This window comes from Ictidomys tridecemlineatus, chromosome 10 (assembly GCF_052094955.1).
Source record: "Ictidomys tridecemlineatus isolate mIctTri1 chromosome 10, mIctTri1.hap1, whole genome shotgun sequence".
Lineage (NCBI taxonomy): Eukaryota > Metazoa > Chordata > Mammalia > Rodentia > Sciuridae > Ictidomys > Ictidomys tridecemlineatus.
In genome coordinates, this window is record NC_135486.1 from 47,007,531 (window position 1) to 47,029,344 (window position 21,814).

General features: G+C 35.1%; 1 protein-coding gene across 3 annotated transcripts in view; it reads left to right on the top strand.

Annotated features, from left to right (window-relative positions):
- The window catches only part of Mark1 (microtubule affinity regulating kinase 1), a 128,120-nt gene extending 106,656 nt beyond the window's left edge, over positions 1-21,464 (top strand). The window contains exons 11-18 of one of the 3 annotated variants that reach the window (XM_078022847.1): positions 606-718; positions 4,306-4,459; positions 4,762-4,955; positions 8,436-8,536; positions 9,799-9,963; positions 11,207-11,458; positions 15,546-15,590; positions 19,365-21,464. In XM_078022847.1, the coding sequence (XP_077878973.1) occupies positions 606-718; positions 4,306-4,459; positions 4,762-4,955; positions 8,436-8,536; positions 9,799-9,963; positions 11,207-11,458; positions 15,546-15,590; positions 19,365-19,719 (1,379 nt within the window). In that variant the 3' untranslated portion in view covers positions 19,720-21,464. The remainder of the gene's footprint in view (positions 1-605; positions 719-4,305; positions 4,460-4,761; positions 4,956-8,435; positions 8,537-9,798; positions 9,964-11,206; positions 11,459-15,545; positions 15,591-19,364) is intronic. The other 2 variants (XM_078022848.1, XM_078022849.1) reach the window with 2 other exon arrangements.
- Positions 21,465-21,814: the final 350 nt, after the last annotated feature.

Here is a 21,814-nt window from a genome sequence, read left to right on the forward strand (position 1 = left end):
CACTCAACCATCACTCTGCTTCCAAAATCACTTCCTTTGTTTCTCTATCCCTATCCAAAGCCATCAGAAACTCACAGGAGTCATCTCAACTAGGCTTTTATCTGACTGAAAGGCAAAGTGGCAGGGGAGAGCACTAAGATCCTAATCAGAACCATCATGGAATTCAAGCCCTCCACAGAAGAATTTGTTCTCCAAAGCAGAAATTGTTAAGAGATGAGAGAGATCACTCCATGAGTAGCTGGGGATGCATTGAGAGAGACAGATAGAAAGAGCCAAAGAAGAGGGATTTTGTATGGAGTGACACAGACTAATAGTCTGACTAGACAAAGGAAGTCAGCTCAGGAATGTAGTAGGCAATGAGAAACTGAGTTGGCTCATGCGTATATAATGTACAATGTAAGTAATTCTGCAAGAAAAATTATGAATGTGTGCCTGTGAACACAGTATCTGTAGGTTAATAATCCAAAAATTTGTAAAATTAAAACTATACTTTAAATTTTTTAAGACTTAATTTTCATATCTAGTCTCTTGGAAAACTTGCCAATTTTTGCTGTTTTTTAATAAAATGAACCCATATTCAGAAAATTTATACTTTCTTTTCCTAGACATTATGGTCACCATGGGTTTTGCACGAGATGAAATAAATGATGCCTTAATAAGTCAGAAATACGATGAAGTTATGGCTACTTATATTCTTCTAGGTAGAAAACCACCTGAAGTAAGTCTTCCTTCTTTTTAAATTAATGTGAATTATTTATTTAATTAAATAACAGCTAAGTGTAATATATGTTTGTAAATGATTTTTATGATATAAAAAATTCTAATATTCTTATTAGAATTCAAAAATCAAAGTGCTAAATTATGAACTAATTTCATTTCTGGGTAACAAGAGGGATTTTATGCAAGAGTAGGCCCATTGCCCTGTGTGGCTTCAAGAAGCACCACTCACTGTCTGGTCTTAGAATGAGGTCCCCCAGAGTTGTACAGTACACAGCTTCTGCATCCAAGTGTACCAGCCTCATCAAAGCCACTACGATAATTCTGGGTGTACAGATAAGACAGTGACTGAAACAAAAGAAAGTGGCAGTATTTCAAACTAAATGTATGTATGAAATGATTTGTGTAAGTGGAAACCCAGGGAAAGGTTGTTTCTTGATATTTTGTCTCATAGCATATCAAGTGGCTTTAATGCATCCCCAAGGCCAGAAGAGATCCGTAATAAGGAGACAGATTCAGGAAATAACTGTAAATAAATGGTGAATCGTAAAAGGAAATTATCCTTTTGGAAAACAGTTATAAAGGGTGTAAATTAGGAGTAGGAATGGAGGTCAAGAGAATTAATAGTTTGTTAAAAATTAGATATCTATGGGGAAGGTATTTTATAGAAAAGGCAGAAATTGGGCTGGTGATGTGGCTCAAGCAGTAGCGCGCTCGCCTAGCATGCAGGGGCCGCTGGGTTCCATCCTCAGCACCACATAAAAATAAAATAAACATGTTGTGTCCACCAAAAACTTAAAAAACAAATAAATAAATATTTTTAAAAATTCTCTCTCAAAAAAAAAAGAAAGAAAAGGCAGAAATTAGTTGTAATTAAATAGTAACTGTGAGTGAAGCACATTCCAGCTAATATTTATTGAATCTTCCCTGTACCAGGAACTATGCTCAGTAGTATAAATATGAAAACAAGAAAGTTTCTCCTCTCAAAGAGCCCACAGTACGGAGATAAGTACTCAACAATATGATACAGTGTGGTAGGTTGTTGGGGATGCTCTGGGAGCTATAGGAGGATAGGCACCTACAACAGGCTAGGTGAGATCTGTCAAGGTGTTCTACTGAGATGGAGGATGTAAGTATAATAGTACTTGGCAACCAGTTGGAATAAAGAATAAGAGTCCCTCATATTTCTTATTTCCTCAGTATGGATGACTGGTTGTATAAGGTGCATTTGCCAAGATAGGAAAGCTATGGATTCTAGGGGAAATATGGGAAGTCTGGGGTGGTTGAATTGGAGATTTCTCTTGGAGTTGTATAATAGATATTCATATGTAAAGATCTGGATCTGCAGGAAAAGATTCAAGTAGATCGAAGGCGCTGGGGGGGCGGGCAGCTCTGCCCCTCCGAGAGGTGGGAGGGAAAGGGAGAGAGAAGGGAAATTGTATGGAAATGGAAGGAGACCCTCAAGGTTATACAAAATTACATACAAGAGGAAGTGAGGGGAAAGGGAAAAATAATACAAGGGGGAGAAATGAATTACAGTAGAGGGGGTAGAGAGAGAAGAGGGGAGGGGAGGGGGCATAGTAGAGGATAGGAAAGGCAGCAGAATACAACAGACACTAGTATGGCAATATGTAAATCAATGAAAGTGTAACTGATGTGATTCTGCAATCTGTATACCGGGTAAAAATGGGAGTTCATAACCCACTTGAATCAAAGTGTGAAATATGATATATCAAGAACTATGTAATGTTTTGAACAACCAACAATAAAAAAAGGGGGGGGAATCCAATAGTGGACAACCAAAAAAAAAAAAAGATTCAAGTAGAATTAACAGATTTTTGGAGTCATCATCTGAGGAACACATGTTGCATGCACTAGTGTGTCAGAAACTGTTCTAAAGGATTTAACAAGTATTAATTCATCTAATTCTCTTAATGAATGCCCCAAGAAGGTGCTATACTGGAGGAGAAGAATCTTCAGTGGGGATACTGATAGCTAGGAAGTGGTGTCTAAGAAGCCAGGTCAAGAGAATTTTAAGTGGGAATGGCACAAAAGATTTTTTTTTTCTGAAGTCTTAACTGTTTCTACTTAGATTTTTAAATTTCAGTCCTGAGATCTTTTGATTTTCTTATTAATTTAAATACAAAGGAAGCATAAATTTTATAAGTATACAGTCCACCCCGCCTGTGAGTTAAAATGAAGTATGAATTGTATTGAATATAAACTAATGAAGCTACTGTGAGAGTAAGCCTGAACTTAAGAGCCAGGTTTACCTTCCCTACCTACACAGCATCTCTGTCATGTAGACAATTTAATTTTCTATGCCTCAGTTTCCTTATCTACAAAGTGAAAATAAGAATAGTACTTACCTCTTAGGGTCATTGTGAGAATATAAAAAATTAACACTTAGAATAGTTGCTGTCAGATTACTGTGTGCTCCATTTTAGCTAATATTTGTCATGATTACCACCATCATTAATCTGCCATTTGTTATTAGTTTCATCTACATATGAATTTAAATTTCACATTGGAATGTCAGTGATGCAGTGTTTTAGCTAGCTCTTTTACTGCTGTGACCAAAAGACCTGACAAGAACAATTTTGGAGGAGAAAATGTTTATTTGGTGCTCACACGGTTTCAGAGGTGTTAGTTCATATAAAGCTCTGGGCTGGAGGTGAGGCAGAACATCATGGCAGAAGGGCATGTCAGAGGAAGACATCTCAGGACATTGCACCAGGAAGAAGAGAGAGACTTCTCTCACCAAGGACAAAATATAAACCCCAAAGGCATGCCCCATCTCCTCTAGCCACACCCTACTTGCCTATAGTTACCATCCAGTTAACTCCTATCAAGGGATTAAAGCTCTGGTTAGGTTACACCTCTTATAACCCAATCATTTCACTTCTAAACTTTCTTGCATTGACTTATGCATGAACTTTGGGGGAAAACTCATGTCTTAAACATTCAGCCAAAAATTTGCTGGCATCAGATCTCTGTGTTACAGAGAGAAGTAGTGTATCAACCCCCAAGCTTAGTTCTAAGTAGAAGTAATTTCCTGTTCAGAGCCAATAAGTCAAATTTTGTTTTGTAAGTGAGGAGAAAAAAAAAAGTAATTTAATCTTTGTTCAAAATGTAAAACAAATGTAGATATTTTAATACAGTCTTTGTATATGTGTATGCATATATATATGTATATATGTACATGTATTTACTTATATAGGTGCATATGTGTTTAAAGTTTTAGATTTTATCCCTTGACTCTTAACTTCACTTTTTCCATCTAGAAAGTTTAGGGTAATACATTATAGGTTTGTTGTAATGATTAAGTGACAGGTATAAGTGAAAAGCTAGGACAGTGTCTAATATATAATTACCATATTATTTGATATTTTGACTAAACTAAGGATACAGGTACTCATGGGAGCAAATTATATCCACTTCCCTCCAACTCAAGATTCTATATCATGAGCTACCTTCCTTTTCTGATTACCCCTTATATAGCTTTGAATCATTTAGAAAATCAAGAGTGCATTTTGTTTGTCTAAACATTTTCCTGTTTTAAAAGTCTGGTGGTCTTTCTTCTTGTAGTTCGAAGGCAGTGAATCGCTATCCAGTGGAAACTTGTGTCAGAGGTCCCGGCCCAGTAGTGACCTAAACAACAGCACTCTTCAGTCCCCTGCTCACCTGAAGGTCCAGCGAAGCATCTCAGCAAATCAGAAGCAGCGGCGTTTTAGTGATCATGGTGGGGGAACAAGTAAAATAAGTGAAAACATGAGCTGGTCTTACCCACACTCATGTATTTTAAGTATTATATAGTCACATCTTCGTGGATTGTATCATGTAGTTCTCACAGATTTACATTATCGAATGATAATCAGGAACCCTTTTGCAGGAACTGATCAGATTCTTTAATTGAATAGTCTAATCTCTGTTCAGAGTATAAACCACAGATATTTTTGTTGTAGCGTTCTTGTTTGTGAGAAAATATGCCAGTTGTCTTTTTATCTAATTATGCTGTTTTGTTTTGTTTTGTGTTTATTACAGCTGGTCCATCCATTCCCCCTGCCGTATCATACACTAAAAGGCCTCAGGCTAACAGTGTAGAAAGTGAACAGAAAGAGGAGTGGGACAAAGATGTGGCTCGTAAACTTGGCAGCACCACAGTTGGATCAAAAAGCGAGATGACTGCAAGCCCACTTGTGGGTCCAGAGAGGAAAAAATCTTCAACTATTCCAAGCGTGAGTAAATATCCTGTTATATTGCAATTTGTTGAATGTATTTATTATCAGTTTTTTGTAAAATGTTTATCTTTTGTGTTTTGAAATATTTCAAAATGAATCATAATTTGAAAACTGTGGAAAGGGAGCCATGCTTCTCATAAATGCAAATTAAGAAAACAACTAGCTGGACACAGTGGCGAGCAACAGTAAACCAAGCAACTTGGGAGGCTGAGGTAGGAGGATGGTAAGTTCAAGGCCAATCTCAGCAATTTGTCGAGGTCTTAAGCAACCTAATAAGACCCTGCCTCAAAATAAAAAGGACTGAAAATGTGGCTCAATGGTAAAGCACCTCTGGGTTCAATTTCCAGTACCAATAGATAGATAGATGGATGGATGGATATAGATAGAACAATCAAAAGAATTCTTCATGTAACAGCCTTAGCACAAAATGGTACATTAACCTTCCTGCTTTGTTTTTCCTGTTTGTAATATTGTCTTAATCTTACATTGGTGCATTTAATCTTACATTTACAAATAAACTGTTCAATTGAAGCAGATTCAGTTAATGATTTATAAAGTTACCTCATGTTACTCACTGAAGCTGCATACTATAGAAATTATACAATGATAACTAGAAGACAGACTGAGATGCCCCCTTGTAAGGCAACAGGGAAGAATAAAGAGAAAATATAAAAGAACACTTAAGACTGGAGGGAGCATTTAGATAATAAGGGGGCTTTTTGGGAGTGGGTACAGGGGATTGAACTCAGGGACACTCGACCTCTGAGCCACATTCCCAGCCCTATTTTGTATTTTATTTAGAGACAGGATCTCACTGAGTTGCTTAGCACCTCACTTCTGCTGAGGCTGGCTTTGAACTCAAGTTCCTTCTCTCTCATTCTCCTGAGCAGCACCGTTGGGATTACAGGTGTTTAAAAACTGCCAGTCTTTAGCTGCCCCAAAAGACTAAGATATGAACTCTCAGTAAAAAATAACTTTGAAATGAAGAAAGAAATTACTTCTTTCTGGGAGACTCAGAAAAATTGAGACTGCAATAGTGATTATAATATATTGTATGTAAAAGTTATGACAATTATGTAAAACATAAACTCTTTACTACAAAATAAACCCAAAGAAGTCTTTTACATGATTGGTTTCTGCCTTGGAGAAGTTACCAAATTGGAGTTCAAGGAAGGGTAGTTTCCAAGTGCCCCAAATTATCAACAGAAAAGTCTTCCCTGCTTAGCAGTCACTAGATAGAGCTTTGTTATTTGAAATAGGAAGGTCAACCTGTAAAAAAGTCAATTTTATATGGTACCTATTTCCGATGGAATCAGTGAGACTTTTTCTTCCCTTTGTTTTTAAATATTTTTTTAGTTGTTGATGGGTTTTCATTTTATTTATAGATATGTGGTGCTGAGAATCGAACCCAGTGCCTCACACATGCTAGGCAAGCGCTCTACCACTGAGCCACAACCCCAGCTCACAGTGAGACTTTTTCTATAACTTTTGCTAATTATATCCTAAGTTCCCCTGTGAATTGCAGCTTGGGCAGATTGGCTGCCACACTTGGGCATCACTGGCACCAGAGGCTCAAAGCAAGGGAGATAATAGAAGAGCAGGACTCATTAGCACTACTTGGAAGGAAATGCCATTTACCATCACACAATGAGAAGGAAAGACACATCATTGAGAACAGTCAGAAACATCTCAGAGACTTCCAAAGGATGGATGGCCACACAATTTGATGTTTATTCAAACTCAGATAACTCATAATGAGTTGCCAAAATAATAAAAATGTCAAAAGCTAATATTCTTACATTGATACTTTTGGTGCCCATGGTGTGACTGATGTAGCCTGTTAGTAACCTAGGTGCAGTTTTAATAATTTTTCATATTTGTCCTCTGTTTTCATTATTATTTCTAGGGTTTTTCCTCTAGATTTTAAGTTTTCAGGGAACTCTATACAATTTAACCTCCTCAATAGCTTGTAGAAGCAAAGTAGAAAATAATTTAAAAGGGCTGGGGATGTGGCTCAAGCGGTAGTGCGCTCGCTTGGCATGCTTGCGGCCCAGGTTCGATCTTCAGCACCACATACAAACAAAGATGTTGTGTCCACCGAAAAACTAAAAAATAAATATTAAAAAATTCTCTCTCTCTCTCTTTAAAAAAATAAGTAAATAAATAATTTAAAAGCTCAAAACCTAGAAATCTATTGGTCAAAATAAAATATGGTTCATCTGCAAAGCTGCAGACTCTGAAGCCATAAAACTTTTTATCACTTAACATAGATAGAAATTAATGACCTATTAAATGAGAATGCAGTAATGAAATGACATGTTTCAGAATATGAAATGCAGATTGTATTTCTAGTTTTTTTAAGAGCTGTAATGCAAATTAGTTTCATAATGGATCTCTCTGTTTCTTTTTTTTTCTTTTGGTTAATATAGACAAAGTCTAAAAAAATTTTTAAGTAATCTTAGCTTCCTTTGCTAACATACTTTTATAGTTTTTAATTTATATTTTTTATCTAGTATGACAAAACTTATTCTGCCTAGGAACCTGCACTATTGAAAAGGTTTAAATCTGCACTTACACAAATTCTTGTCCTTCTCCCAACTGAATTCAAGCAGTTGTCTATGGACTTTCTAGCCCCCATTATTAAACAAATTTTATGTTAATGTGTATTTTAAAGAATAGTGAAAGGTAGATTATCTAAAAATAGGGAAGACTTTTTCTGTTGGAGTAAGAGTAAAACAAGACTTTTATCCCTTTTGAAAATCATTTTTGTATATTTTACTACTGGTAACTAATAGTCAAGGTTTTGGCAGGCATAACAATGGGGTTATAGGACAACAGTTATATATGTGGAGAATTATCCATCTGTCTATCTCTTTTTGCTTATTTTTTTTTTCTTCCTTTGTCTTGGCCTGCCTCCTGGCTAAAACCTGAGACCAAAGGAAATATCCTCAAAGTATGGCACTGACCCTCTCTGATGGCAGCCTCTGTGAAGAGTGCCTTTAATCTGGAGCTTTATTCTCCTTGCTGGTACCATTGGCTGGGGGTAGATGAGGCTGCAAGTGAAGGCATGGAAGGCATGCCATCTTTACTACACAGGTTCCTTGAGATTTAGTGGGGAGATAGCACTCCTAGTTACTTGGAGCTGCCTATACCAATACTCTGCCCTCTCCCCAACACCAGCTCACAAAAGAGGGAGTAAATGAAAACCCAGCCTTTTGTTGCTTCCAAATGACTGCTCACTGCTGCTGTAGGATTGCAGTTGTGATAAATTTGCTTTTAGCGCTTGGCCTTCTCTCCAAAAATCCAAATATGAGAGAGAAGAAGAGAGGGAGAGGAGATAGAGCATGTTAATATAAAATTCTGAGGAGTTACCACTCTAATATGAATTTTTTCAAATCCTTAGGAGATTAAATACATTTCTTTGACTTTCCACAAATATAGTTATAATTTTAAAATCACTTTTATTCCTTCTTAAAGAACAATGTGTATTCTGGAGGTAGCATGGCAAGAAGGAATACATACGTCTGTGAGAGGACCACAGATCGATACACAGCATTGCAGAATGGAAAGGACAGCAGGTAAGTGTCATAATGCCAAGTAGTAATATTTTTGTCACTTTTCATAGTGCTTTTGCTGAAGTACCCGTAAATAAACATATCAACAGGAAAGGAATACAAAATAGTAAGATTGTAACCAAGCATTCTTACTAAGACATCTCCCTTTTATAACAGGAAAATATTTAGGGAAAGCAGGAGATAAATCTCAAAACATATGAATTTCCAGATAATATATGATAGTAGATATTTCCCTGTAACAAAGCAGATTATCTGGTCCTAATCTGTTCCTCATAATTTGAATCTTATTCTCTTGGGCAGCTACTGCTCCCTTCTTCCCTCCTTCCCTTTCTCCCATCATTATTATCCAAAAATTAAGGGTTTACTTTACTTTACTTCATCTAAAGAAAATGTGGCCATCCCAACTGATTAGTCAAAACCATGAAATTCTTAGTGTTTTATGTAAAATATGATGAATTGTATTTTTATTATTTTAAGAAATTAACTTCATTTATCATGAGTAGGAAGATTTCTTATTAAAGTAGCTCAAAAAGGTATGGAATCTTTTGCTACTTAAACTAAATTCTGTTTTTAGTTCTACCTCTAGTCATTTCAGTGGAGTGGACAGAAAAAATTCTCACATTTGTTTCTTCTCAATGAATAGGCATGTGAAGTAAGTGTTAATGTAAAACATGAAAAGAAATGTATCTTCTTTGGACATAAGATGCTTTAGGATAGACAGTTGGAAATAGATTAATGATTTATTATTTTTCCTATACTAAATACTAATGTACAGGCTCTAAGTCTACACAGTTAACCTGTTGATTCATGATATGAGCTAAAAGTATTTTGATGATATTTCCAGTGATAGTGGTTTTGGTATAATTAAGCCTTCTTTTATGAATAATTTAGTATAGTGTACCCCACAGCAACACATCACACAAAGTTGTAATTTAGAAGAAGTGAAAAACACCTTTAATCATAATCATTTTATCTAAAAGTATCACAACTACACAAAAATCATTTCATACTTTCTCAGGTTCACATATATAGAGTAAGAGTGTGTGAAATCTTTTCAGTAAAAGATAAATTCCCCCTATATACTTTTAACAAGAATATAGTTCCATTAGTTACTAATAATACCACTGTTAGTTTCTTTCAAGTGTTTCAGTCATGAAAAATGTTAGTCAATTTAGACTTTTCAAAACCTATTTTTAAATTTTAATAAAGTGCACTTTTTCTTTTTCTCCATTTCCATGGTCTTCTCAACCATTTCATGTTGAAAGCCTTACAGAGATGTCTGCAAGTAGCATATCTTCCACCGGCTCTGCTGTGGCCTCTGCTGTTGCCTCAGCCCGACCCCGACACCAGAAGTCTATGTCCACTTCTGGTCATCCTATTAAAGTCACACTGCCAACCATTAAAGATGGCTCTGAAGCTTACCGGCCTGGGTAATATCTTGATCACATTTTATCTTCTTTGTTGTTTTACAAAATATAGAGCCATTTGAAAATATATTATAGTCACCATCACAGGACAGTTTTGTGGAAAGACTGACTATGGTGGAGGAAAAGTGTAATTGTAACATGCTTACTATGTACTTTAGCTATTATCAGAAATGTTGCTATATAATTTAAATCATTTTCTAGAGGAATTTTCTTAAAAGTACTTTATTTTAAACCCATCCATGAAGTAAAATAATGCTGCCTAATTTATCATTTAAGTAAATTGAGTTTTTTGCTATTTAAACACTGCCCCCCATTTCCCTGCTGCCCCCCTCCAAAAAAAACAATTAGATAAAGAGTAATAACTAGCTCCTACCAGTTACTTGCTCTTTTTTTTTTTAATTGTAGTTGGACACAATATCTTTATTTTTTTTTTTATTAATGTGGTGCTGAGAATTGAACCCAGTGCCTCATACATGCTAGCAAGCACTCTACCACTGAGCCACAACCCCAGCCCTTACTTACTCTTGTGTTAATGAAACAAATTAACTCAGAGAGCTGTCAGGTATAAACTAAATTAAAATTAAGTGTCTGTTTTTCTAGTTTTTATCTGTTTTAGAATTTCTCAAATTCAGAACACCTGAATATTTTAACCCTTTGGTAATTAGGTTTTGTTAGTCATGCTGATAGTGCCATATAGCATTATGCTATCACTTACACCTACATTAGAAATAGGAAATGATTTTGTTCAAAGGCTTTTTAATAAACAATAAAATTCATGTTCTACATTTACAAATAGATTAAGAATACAAACTGAGTATTCCTTATCTGAAATTCTTGGGACCAGAAGAGTTTTGGATATTGGATTTCAGATTTTTAGATCACAAAGTTTAAATATATATATATATATGTATACACACACACACACATACATACATACACACACACACACATATACATATACATACATACATACATACGTATGTAAATGCAGAACCCTGGTTGGGCATTCCTGATACAAAAAGGCATTTGTCTTTGTGTTTCAGTAGTTTTCATTTTATAAATGTGTTGATTTCACTCTGCAAAGCCATAGTAAATACAGTTAACCCATTTATCACATCTCAACAGTGAATACATAAAATTGAGCAAAAAGAAGTAGCCATAGCCATTTTTATTTTTTCAGTTTTTAGCTAAGTAAAAGCATTCCCTGTCATTATTCTGAATAATACATCTTAATTTGTTCCAACAGTACAACCCAAAGAGTGCCTGCTGCTTCCCCATCTGCTCACAGTATTAGTGCCACCACTCCAGACCGGACCCGCTTTCCCCGAGGGAGTTCAAGCCGAAGCACTTTCCATGGGGAGCAGCTCCGGGAGCGTCGCAGTGCTGCTTATAATGGGCCACCTGCTTCGCCATCCCATGAAACGGGTGCATTTGCACATGCCAGAAGGGGAACGTCCACTGGTATAATAAGCAAAATCACATCCAAATTCGTTCGCAGGTCAGTACCAATGTACTGTCATGTTTTGTTTCCCCTAGGAATCATGAATAAACTTGGTTTTTTCATTGATCTTTTCAGTAAATTTTTTTTTCCAGAATGGTTTTATGACATTTCATTAGAGCTGCTCTTTTATAGAAGTTGGAAGAAAAACTTCAGGAAGACATAAAGGCTTTTTCCTTAAGAAAGAAAAAGAAAAGATGGACAAAATGAGGATTTAAAACTTCTATCAAATAGGGTAGAAAAATCAAAAACTTGAGATTGAAAATGTACATTTTAACATAAGAGTCTTTCTTATTTAAAAGGCTTCAATTTAGAAAAAGGAATTAATTGTGAGCTGATGTGTATCCTTCAAATAATATTTTTTATCTTAAAAATACTTTTTTTTAACTCTTTTTTTTTTTTTTTTGGTGATTATGAGGATTGAACTCAGGGCCTCACACATGCAAGGCAAGTGCTTTACCACTGAGCCACATCCCCAACCCTTAAAAATACTTTTCAGTTGCTCACTAATATATGTAGTTTATCTTTTTTTTTTTTTATAAAAATACTAAATACTGGAATCACAAATTTCTTATGTAATTTAACCTCATAAAATCTTAACATCACATCAAAATATAGTAAACACAAAATAAATGCATGCATAATAAAATAGTACAGTTAAACTTTTTTTTCAAAAAGCAAGCATATGTGTACAATGCACACCAATTATACAGGTTGCTGAACATATACAGGCCGATATAAATTTGACCATTACCATTACCACTAAATGCCTACTTAGGCTCATTATGTATAAAGCACTGTGCTAGGTACAGAGCAGGATTTAAAGATAATTGTGATGACATCTTTTTTTCTCCATACACTTAAGTCTTGGAAGAAGCAGACATGTAAACAACTAGTCATGATATGAAGCAGAATGTGGGATAGAAAAAGTATGTACAAGGTGCTAAAAGAGTACAGAGGAAGGCACCATTGTTTCTGTCTAGGGGCTCCTTCAATATAGATAATTCAACTGTTCGTTAAATAATAGGTATGAAATTATTATACTTCCTTTAAAGGATATTAATTTTCAATGTTGTTAGTGTTCCTAGGATTTCAGAGTGGGTGTGGGAAAGAGAAGAATCATCTTGAGTCTCCTACCTTGTTGTGGAGCTATTTATTGGACTCAGCTCATAGATCCACTTGCCCAGGATCACACAGTTGAATTTAAAACTTTAAGTCCTCAAATGCATCACAATTTCTGACTATATCAGTCAATTATTTTATGCTATTTGGGCAATTACTATGCAGCATAGTAATTTTTTTCTCTTTGCTAGAGAAAGACCGAGGCTTAGGACAGAGTCAGCAGGAAAGTTAGAGGACAATGTTAACTGCTTTTGGAATATAACTGACTACTTAAGCTATTTTTAGAAGCCAGAACCTTCTCATGGTTAAACCTGGATTGATTTTAAAGTATAGAAAAAAATAGTTTTTTTTTTTTTTAGTTTAATGCTTAATTGCTATTAAGCATTGTTCAAAACATTTCTCTTTACCTTGCAAGAAAAATTTTAGATTCTGGATAAAATGTAATGGAAAGTACTATGGACAAGAAGTCAGGTGACAGAATATCAAGAAAGTGCCTTAGGAGAAGGTCTGTTGGGGGTTTCAGAAAAAGGATTGCCATATTGTTATTTAACACATATTTGAAAATCTACCATGTGCTAGGCACTTTATTAGGTGCAGTTAGTACAGCACTTAGGAGACAAGTATGTCTCTGCCTTCCTGTAAGCAGCTTACTTTCTGCAACATTCCACACAGTTGAAACATTTTCCTCACTTGGCTCTAATTTTCTTCTATCTCAGAAACTAACTCTCCCTCTCAGGCTCCTTTGCTGGCTCTTTTCATATTTCAGACCTCCTCTTTCATTCTTCCCCTTGCTAGTTGCATACCTGCCATGTAGGACCCTGTCTATCCTTGGGCACCACAGGCATACCTGATCCAGGAGTTAATACTCGCTATTCATTCTGCCTGGAAACCTCTGCCCCCAATATCCACATGGCTTGCTTTTTCTGCACCAAACTTTGTGATTTTCTAACCATAGCTCATTCTTATACAGGGTTCTGTTCAGTTGTGTATATGTTGCCATGTATAAGGTAATTGTTTTTTAAGTTTTAGGTGTTGGAGAGTCATACTATGCTGCGTGTGATCTTACAGCCAGCCACATCTTCTGTATCACTGTCTGCCTTCCACCAGGGCTACTTAGAGCAGACTCCCTGGGCTGTGTGAAACAGTTGCCAAGTAGCAAAAGTTCTTCCAGTGTTCCTACTGGCAAGTAGGCAGGACAGGATAGGAGCCAATTGCTACTTCGACTCATGATAACAGAGGAAGTAGGGTCTAAAGGAAATTTCATTCCTAATGCTTAAAGTTTAGCCACAGTAGGGTAAGTGTCTTAAGAGTGAATTAAAATGCAAAACATTCAGAAAAGTCCATTGATACCTGTGTCCCTTTTAGTAAAGTCATTTTGTCTTCACCTCAGAGATCAACAGCATTACGTATTTGCCAAATTAGAGCACTACACTTCTTTGTAGTATATCAGTACATCTATATGTAACTGAAAATGTACTTTTCATTTTCAGCATGCCCAGAATTCTTTTATTTCAGTTTGTTATAATGACAATAGATTTGTAGAAATGGTATTGGATTTTTTTCTATTATTATTATTATTATTATTTGTTCTACTTAGTTGCACATGACAGCAGAATTGCATTTGAATTCATCGTGCACAAATGGATTGCTACACTTCAGTTCTCTGGTCATACTTATGTAGAGATGCACCATTTGTGCAATCATAAATGTACCTAGGGTAATGATGTCCATCTCATTCCACCATCTTTCCTACTCCCATAACCTCTCTCCTCCCTCCCCTTTGCCCAATCCAAAATTCCTCCATTCTTCCCATGGGTATTGGATTTTTATTAAACTTTCCAATGAAAATACTAGTTATTTAAAATAGAAATAGAAGAAATTTTTTAATGTGAGAATACAGTTTATTATTCTTTTCAGTTCTGACAGAAAAATGTTTTTTATGCAATATGTTTGTCAAGAAAAGCCTTAAGGTCCTTCAAAGTATGAGATACTCATATTTCTAATAACCATTTCAGCAGAGCTGGTTTTAATTTAGGGAATGGGAGAGTGGCACTGATTTTGTTCCTGTTGCTTCACTTTTCATAAATAATGTCAATGTGTCTGGAATGGTTAAAACATTAAGACAACCTTAACTTACAGGTTCAAGTTGATGAGCTTTCCCAGCTACTTCAGAGTACTTTGCTCTCTATCACAGGCCATCTCTTAATATTTTTGAACTGGTTTGTAACTTGATACTCCTATGTAGATACTGAATTACTTTTGAAAATGACAAAATGGTCTAAATTTGGGAGATTTCAGAAATATTAATAACCTTCTACATAAGGACAATTAGTAGTGTTTTCCTGGTTTTATTTCACAAATGGATATTCAGGTAAGATCAGTGTTTTTGTTTAAGGTTGAATCCCTGTTTTTAGACTCACTTGTTTCAATAGGCTATTGACTTGCTGTGCATGAATTGTTAATATAACTTGTGAAGTTGATTGCTTATTTAAAATTGGTATTTGTTTTTAGAAATATATGTTTACTAACTGCAAAGCTAATTCTTTTTCTCAATTGAGCGACTACTAGAATTGTATGTAATAAAAAATATGAAGTTAAATCTTTCTACTAGTAATTATTAAATAGTCTTACCTTTAGATTTTGCTAAACTAAAAGATAAATTATGATTAAAATTATGTCTCAGAATTGGAAGATCATGTTAAAACAAAACAAAAAAAACCTCCTAAGCTCTTAAGCTTTCACCTAGTATCTCCTCTTGGAACAATACCCAGTAGACGCTCAATAAATGATGGCAACATGCAATTATAATGAAAAATGTGAGCAACAGCATTAGACTGCCTCATAATAGAAAACTGTTATGATAGAAGTTTGCTCAACAAGTTAATTTTAAAATAATTTTAGATATAGGATTTCTGATATATTTCTCAATTTTATCATTAAATCTCAACCTTCACTTTGTTTTGAGGGATCCAAGTGAAGGCGAAGCCAGTGGCAGAACCGACACCTCAAGGTGAGGAGCCACTATTAATACTTCGCTGCTAGGTCCCTGTGAATGGAAGCGGATATTCGAAATACTTTCAGCATTTAATAATCATGAATAGAACTAATAAATAGATAGTATGTATATTGTAAATTTTTATATTGGGGTGGGTTTTCCTAATGTTGCCTAGCATTTAATTAAGTTAAATCAATTTTAAGTTTGTGTTTTCCAGAAATTGTTTTGAATTGTATACTTTGTGAAGAAATAGCCTTTTATCCTATCAGATATTTCTTGGCAGAAAAATTAATAGGTTAAAAGGAACTGCTTTTTTTCTCTATTATGGTGTAACTAAATTAGCCTAAGTCAAATCACACAAATACCAGTATATTGGTAATATGTAGGAAGATTTGACATTAATGTGTATTTTAGGTGAGTGCTCAGTTTTAGGCCACATTTTAAAACTCTCTCCTGCCAAACTTTATGGGGGTTTTGACCTTTAATACTACTTGGATGTCCATTTTGGCAATGGGTCTCAAACTTGAGCACAGTCAGAATTATAGGGAGGATTTGATGGGGGTTTTTTTGTTGTTTTTTTTTTTTTTTTTTTTAATGTGTTGACCCTATGCCCAGGGTTTCTGATTCAGTGAAAGGTAAGGGATATCTGAGCATTTGCATTTCAAACAAATTTCCAGGCCTTGTGGATGGTGGTCTGAGAATCACATTACAGATAAGTTAGTCTGTATATTCATATTTAATAAGTGAAAATTTTGAAAAATTAAGGCATTAAGTTATTTTGAGAATACACAAACATTATGGAATACAGAATAACTCTCAAAGCTGGCTTTATTTAGAAATAATTTTGAGCAGCTCAACATGGGCCTCTGATTTAATTTTGACTTTTGTTCAAAGCATTTGAAATATGAAACATAATGAGCTTTAGAAAAACTTAATGTTTACCATGCAGTATTCTTTACAAACTGTGCTGTATTTATGTTTAGTAATAATCATTGACCTGCTTCTTTGTAGAGGTAGGTACCTGAGTCTCCATGGTAGGGAGCAAAATCAATATTTTTAACTTTTTTCTACCTATTAAATAAACATGGAGTACTTTTGTTTTCAGCCCCTTGCTCGCATCTCATACCACATTTTTATTAAGTTTTTCATCAAGACATTGAGTAGTGTGTGGTGTCACAAGTGGCTACTAATAATATTGTAATTAATCTACATGCACTTTTATCATTTTAGTATGACTGCTGATTTAACATAAGAATTTAACAACTAATCTTTTATACATGTTTGTTTACAAAGCCCTTTTCACATTTCCTTTTCTTTATTATTATTGGGTTTTGTTTTAATATTTTTGAAGAAATATTCAATTGAATACCTACTACCTATAAAGTGCTTGCTGGTCATTTAACCCTCACAACAACCAGGTTAAAAATACCCTTTTTACAAATGAGGAAATAGCAAGGTCATAGGCGGGACTCCCTCAGTCCTAATGAGGCTCCTTCATTTCAGAGAGATGGTGTGGTACCGGAACTAGAAGCACAGGCTCTTGAGCTAGGCCATGAAGGTTTGAGCTGTGTTCTACAATTGACCTATTTGTGTGACTTTGGAGAAGTTACTCTAGTGCTTCATGCCTCTATCTCCTCATCCTGACTACCTCATAGGATTGTTTTGAGGCATAAATTAGTGAATAACATGGCAGACACATAGAACAGCTCCTACACCTACAAAGTCCTCAATAAATGTTAGCTGTTGTTCTGAGCACTATCATCAGTGATAATGCCTGTAAGACACAAGCAGAAAAATAACTTGTATCTGTCTGTTGTTCCTAAGGTCACCATATCATCATCTGGAGGAATAAGACATCTAATTTTTACTCTTCAGCTTTCAACTCAGTAGTTCTATGACCTTAGAAAATTATGTTTTCTAGGCATCAGTTGTGTTTTTAAAATGAGTGCCCAATGAAGCGATCTGGCAGGCCCCTTCCATTTCTAGTACAGTGAGTCCACCACTGGAATTAGGCATGTGATGCTAATAGAGGACTCTGGTTGGCTCTGCCAATCCAAAGAGGCTATGATGCAATGGCTTAGATTCAGTAAGCAAAGAAAGGGAGGTAGAGATGTGAAAGAAATACTTTCCATGCCTATTTAACAGTACTTGGAAATTTATTTATTTTCTCTACCTTTTTCCTTATTTTCTCAAGTTTGCATAGTTAGCAAAATTTGGGGACTCAAATATATAGAAATGAGAGGCACAATGTATATGTGTATATAAATAATTGTATAAAGGGGATATATACATATATATCAGTATTGATATAAATAGAAAATATTTATATAGTAGATTATGAACTTATTTCAAAGTATGCAGTTTTTTCCTTAAATCACAGATTAGTGAGATAGGTTAACAAGTTAAAGTTGTAACATTTGTCTGTATTTGGATAATTGATAAATTACTTGGTATTAATGAACAGTCTACTAGTTTTACTTCCCTATGGTTGTTTGAAATAGATTTTTCTGGTTCTATGTTATTTGTGAGGTACCTCCATAAACAGAATTCAGTGAGGTAGATTAATGTAACAAATATGTCTTAATTACATACCAGCATAGTTCTAGGTGCCTGAGGTATGTCAGTGAATGAAATAAACAAAATTCCTGGCCCTCTTGGAGTTTACAATCTAGTGGTAGATTTAAATGTATGTTAACCTAATTAATGGGTTAAATAGTATATTTGAATGTGACAAGCACTGTAGAGAAAATAGAGTAGGATAGGGGGGTTTGTCATGCCGGAGTCAGGGTATAGTAAGATTTGGAAAATGTAAGGGAATTAGCCATGCAGCCATCTGGGGAACTGTGTAAAAACCTGGAGACAAGAAGATACCCAGTGTGTTCAAAGAATAGCATGGAGACAAAATGGCCTGATTAAAGTGAGCAAGGTGGAGATAATAAGAGGTGAGGGGGTGGGCCCTGTGTAGTGGCTCACACTTATAATCTCAGTGACTCAGGAGGCTTGGGATGGAGGATTATAAGTTTGAGGCTAGTCTCGGGCACTTGGTGGGACCCTGTCTCAAAATAAAAAATAAAAAGGCTGCAGCTCAGTGGAAGTATGCCCCCTGGGTTCAATCCTCAAGAGAAAGAAAGAGAGAAGAAAATAAAAGCAGTCTTGTAGATGATTTGAAGGTTGTCTTTAGTGAAATGGGAAAACATTGGAGAATTTCAAGAAGTATACTATGTGACATCTTTACATAATTACAATACACAATACAACATTCTTTCTCAGCATTACCAGGTGTAAATAATTCTCTTTTCCTCTGTAGTCATTACATTCCTCCTACTCAAAAAAGACAGAAAAAGAGGACATTTTTCTTTATATTTCAAAAATATGTGTTTACAAGCAGAATGGTGCCTGCTAGCGGTTCCTGGTGTGTGTGTGTGTGTGTGTGTGTGTGTGTGTGTGTGTAAGAAGATAGAGAATCTATTTTTGCAAACTTGAACAGAGAAATGTGGAAGAAAACTGAAAAAAAACAGTTCTTCATTTTAAGCTGCAAATTTGTTTCCCAAAAACAAATGTATTTAAGAAAATGTGCTATGTTAGATGAGTGATGCTGAAAGTCAAAACAGATGACATCCACAGGTCTGCTGTAGTAGTAGCGAGATAACATGAATCTTTCTATCTACCTACAAGTTGAATAGCTTTATTAGGCACTAAGTTGTGATCACTCATATTTTTATCTATGTATTGATTTCTTTGCTGAATGGAATTCTGTTTTCATTCTTTCCCTTTGCCCTCTGCTTCCAGAAGTACGTCAGGGGAAGCAAAAGAAAGAGACAAGGAAGAGGGTAAAGATTCCAAGCCGCGTTCTTTGCGGTTCACATGGAGTATGAAGACCACTAGTTCAATGGACCCTAATGACATGATGAGAGAAATCCGAAAAGTGTTAGATGCAAATAACTGTGATTATGAACAAAAAGAGAGGTTTTTGCTTTTCTGTGTCCATGGAGATGCTAGACAGGATAGCCTCGTGCAGTGGGAGATGGAAGTCTGCAAACTGCCACGTCTGTCACTTAATGGGGTTCGTTTCAAGCGAATATCTGGGACTTCTATTGCCTTCAAGAACATTGCATCCAAAATAGCAAATGAGCTTAAGCTGTAAAGAAATCCAAATTTACAGGATCAGGGAAGATACATTCATTAATGAGGTACAGTTTTTGAATGTACTGGTAATGCCTAATGTGGTCCACCTGTGAATCTCCCCATGTAGAATTTGCCCTTAATGCAATAAGGTTATACATAGTTATGAACTGTAAAATTAAAGTCAGTATGAACTATAATAAATCTGTAGCTTAAAAAGTAGGTTCACATGTACAGGTAAGTATATTGTGTATTTCTGTTCATTTTTTGTTCATAGAGTTGTATAATAAAATATGATTGCTTAAAAACTTGTATAGTTGTCTAGATTTCTGCACATAAATGTACATTTGATGCTTTGAGTTGAAAATGTTTTTTCCCTGTTATTTACATTTTGGTGGGTTTTTTAAATTCTTACCTCCGTCATGCAATTTTGAAAATTGTGTCCAGGATTAAAAGTGCACAAAAGTAGTCTTTACAATTGTAGCATGGACTTTTAAAAATTATTTTAAAATCATATTGAAAATTAAATCAGAAGCTGATCAGCTTTATTATACACAGAATTATTCCTGTTTATCTTTGCTCTTAGCCTTGTTATCAAACAAGGTTTAGTTAAGAAGATACGAAATGTTTACAGTGTCAGCACTTAGAGTTTTTAAAATAAAGTACGTGAAAATAAATAATAGCTTTGGCTTGAGCTAGGAAGTACTGGGGAAAATTAAATCTATTCCAAGTTTCTTTTGAACTTTGAAGTGTTTTCTGTCCCACTGCTAATTATAGCAGCAAAATTGAAATGAATCAATACTTCAACTGACTATTATAATGTAAACTGTCACTTAGGTCAGCTGCCTTCAGAATACTGCAATATAATTGCAGAAATGTAATATTGGGACTGTTTCATAGCACAAACTCGTCTTTACAGTGTTGATCAATGCATCAGTTAAGAAATAATGCCACCTCAGGAATTAACTGGCATTGGGAACATTCGCTTCATTCTCCTCCCATCCTCTTCATCCACCATGCACCCCTGCCTCTATAATCTCTGTAAGTACTTAAAAGACTTGTGAGCAAAACATACTATTTATGACAGTTTATCAATGATTTACGCTTATGTGGCTGTTCAGTTTGTTCCCACGTAACCCATTTGATTTCACTATTTTGCCAGATTTCTTGTATTTATTCTTCTTCATTATGCCTATAATGTGCAGCTTTGTAATTGGCATTTGCCTACTTTTCTTTCATAATTAGTGATGTATACAATGTAAAACCACTAGTAAAGGTACCTTTTAATACTTGTTATTTTATATTGAATTAGCCTTGGAGGTTGACTGTGCAATGTTATTTAATGTTGTAATTACTGTAATATCAACATATGGGCCCCATCTGCACACTCTTGAGAAATAGAAAGTGTATTCAGATTTTATCAAAGAGAAATAAAGCTGTGATAAATGCTGTATTTCTAACCTACACTGGAAAGCTCTAAGTGTAGGTGATGTGCCATTCCGTAATGGCTTCCAGACGAAGATGAATTTTACATTCTGTACTGTACTGTGATGTAGCTTTCTTCTGTAATAGTTCTGTTCAAAAATGAAGTGTATTTTTGCCTTAGAAAAGGGTGATGTTTGAAAAAGCAAAACAAAACTGTGTAGCCCCTTTATACTCCAGTGTCCTTCAGAACGAGCGATGCAGTCCTTTCTTCACTTTCACTGGTGCACACTGAAATTTTACTTGAACAGTTCTCATAATAAAGCACTTGTCTTTGGCTCTTTATCAGAATGTGAATTCCCTGTTTACTAGGACAAAAATATTCTGTAGGGGGAGTTTATTTGATGTGTTCTAAATTTACTTGGCAAGGAGTAAAATTATGTAGGTTTTCAAGATGTCATTATGAGAAGGATTTAATTTTTTTAATAAGAATTCCTTTCATTGAAATACTTTTCAAAAAATAGATAGACCTCAGGCATTTTCCATCAGGCAGAAACTGACATTTTTTACATTTTCTCACTCAGGCCAACTCTTATGTTTTGTGAAAGGAAATTTTACTTCACTATTGTTTGAACTAAAAATGAAATCTTGATATTTACTTTAGATTTCCATTTTATGTGTTCATAATAACATAA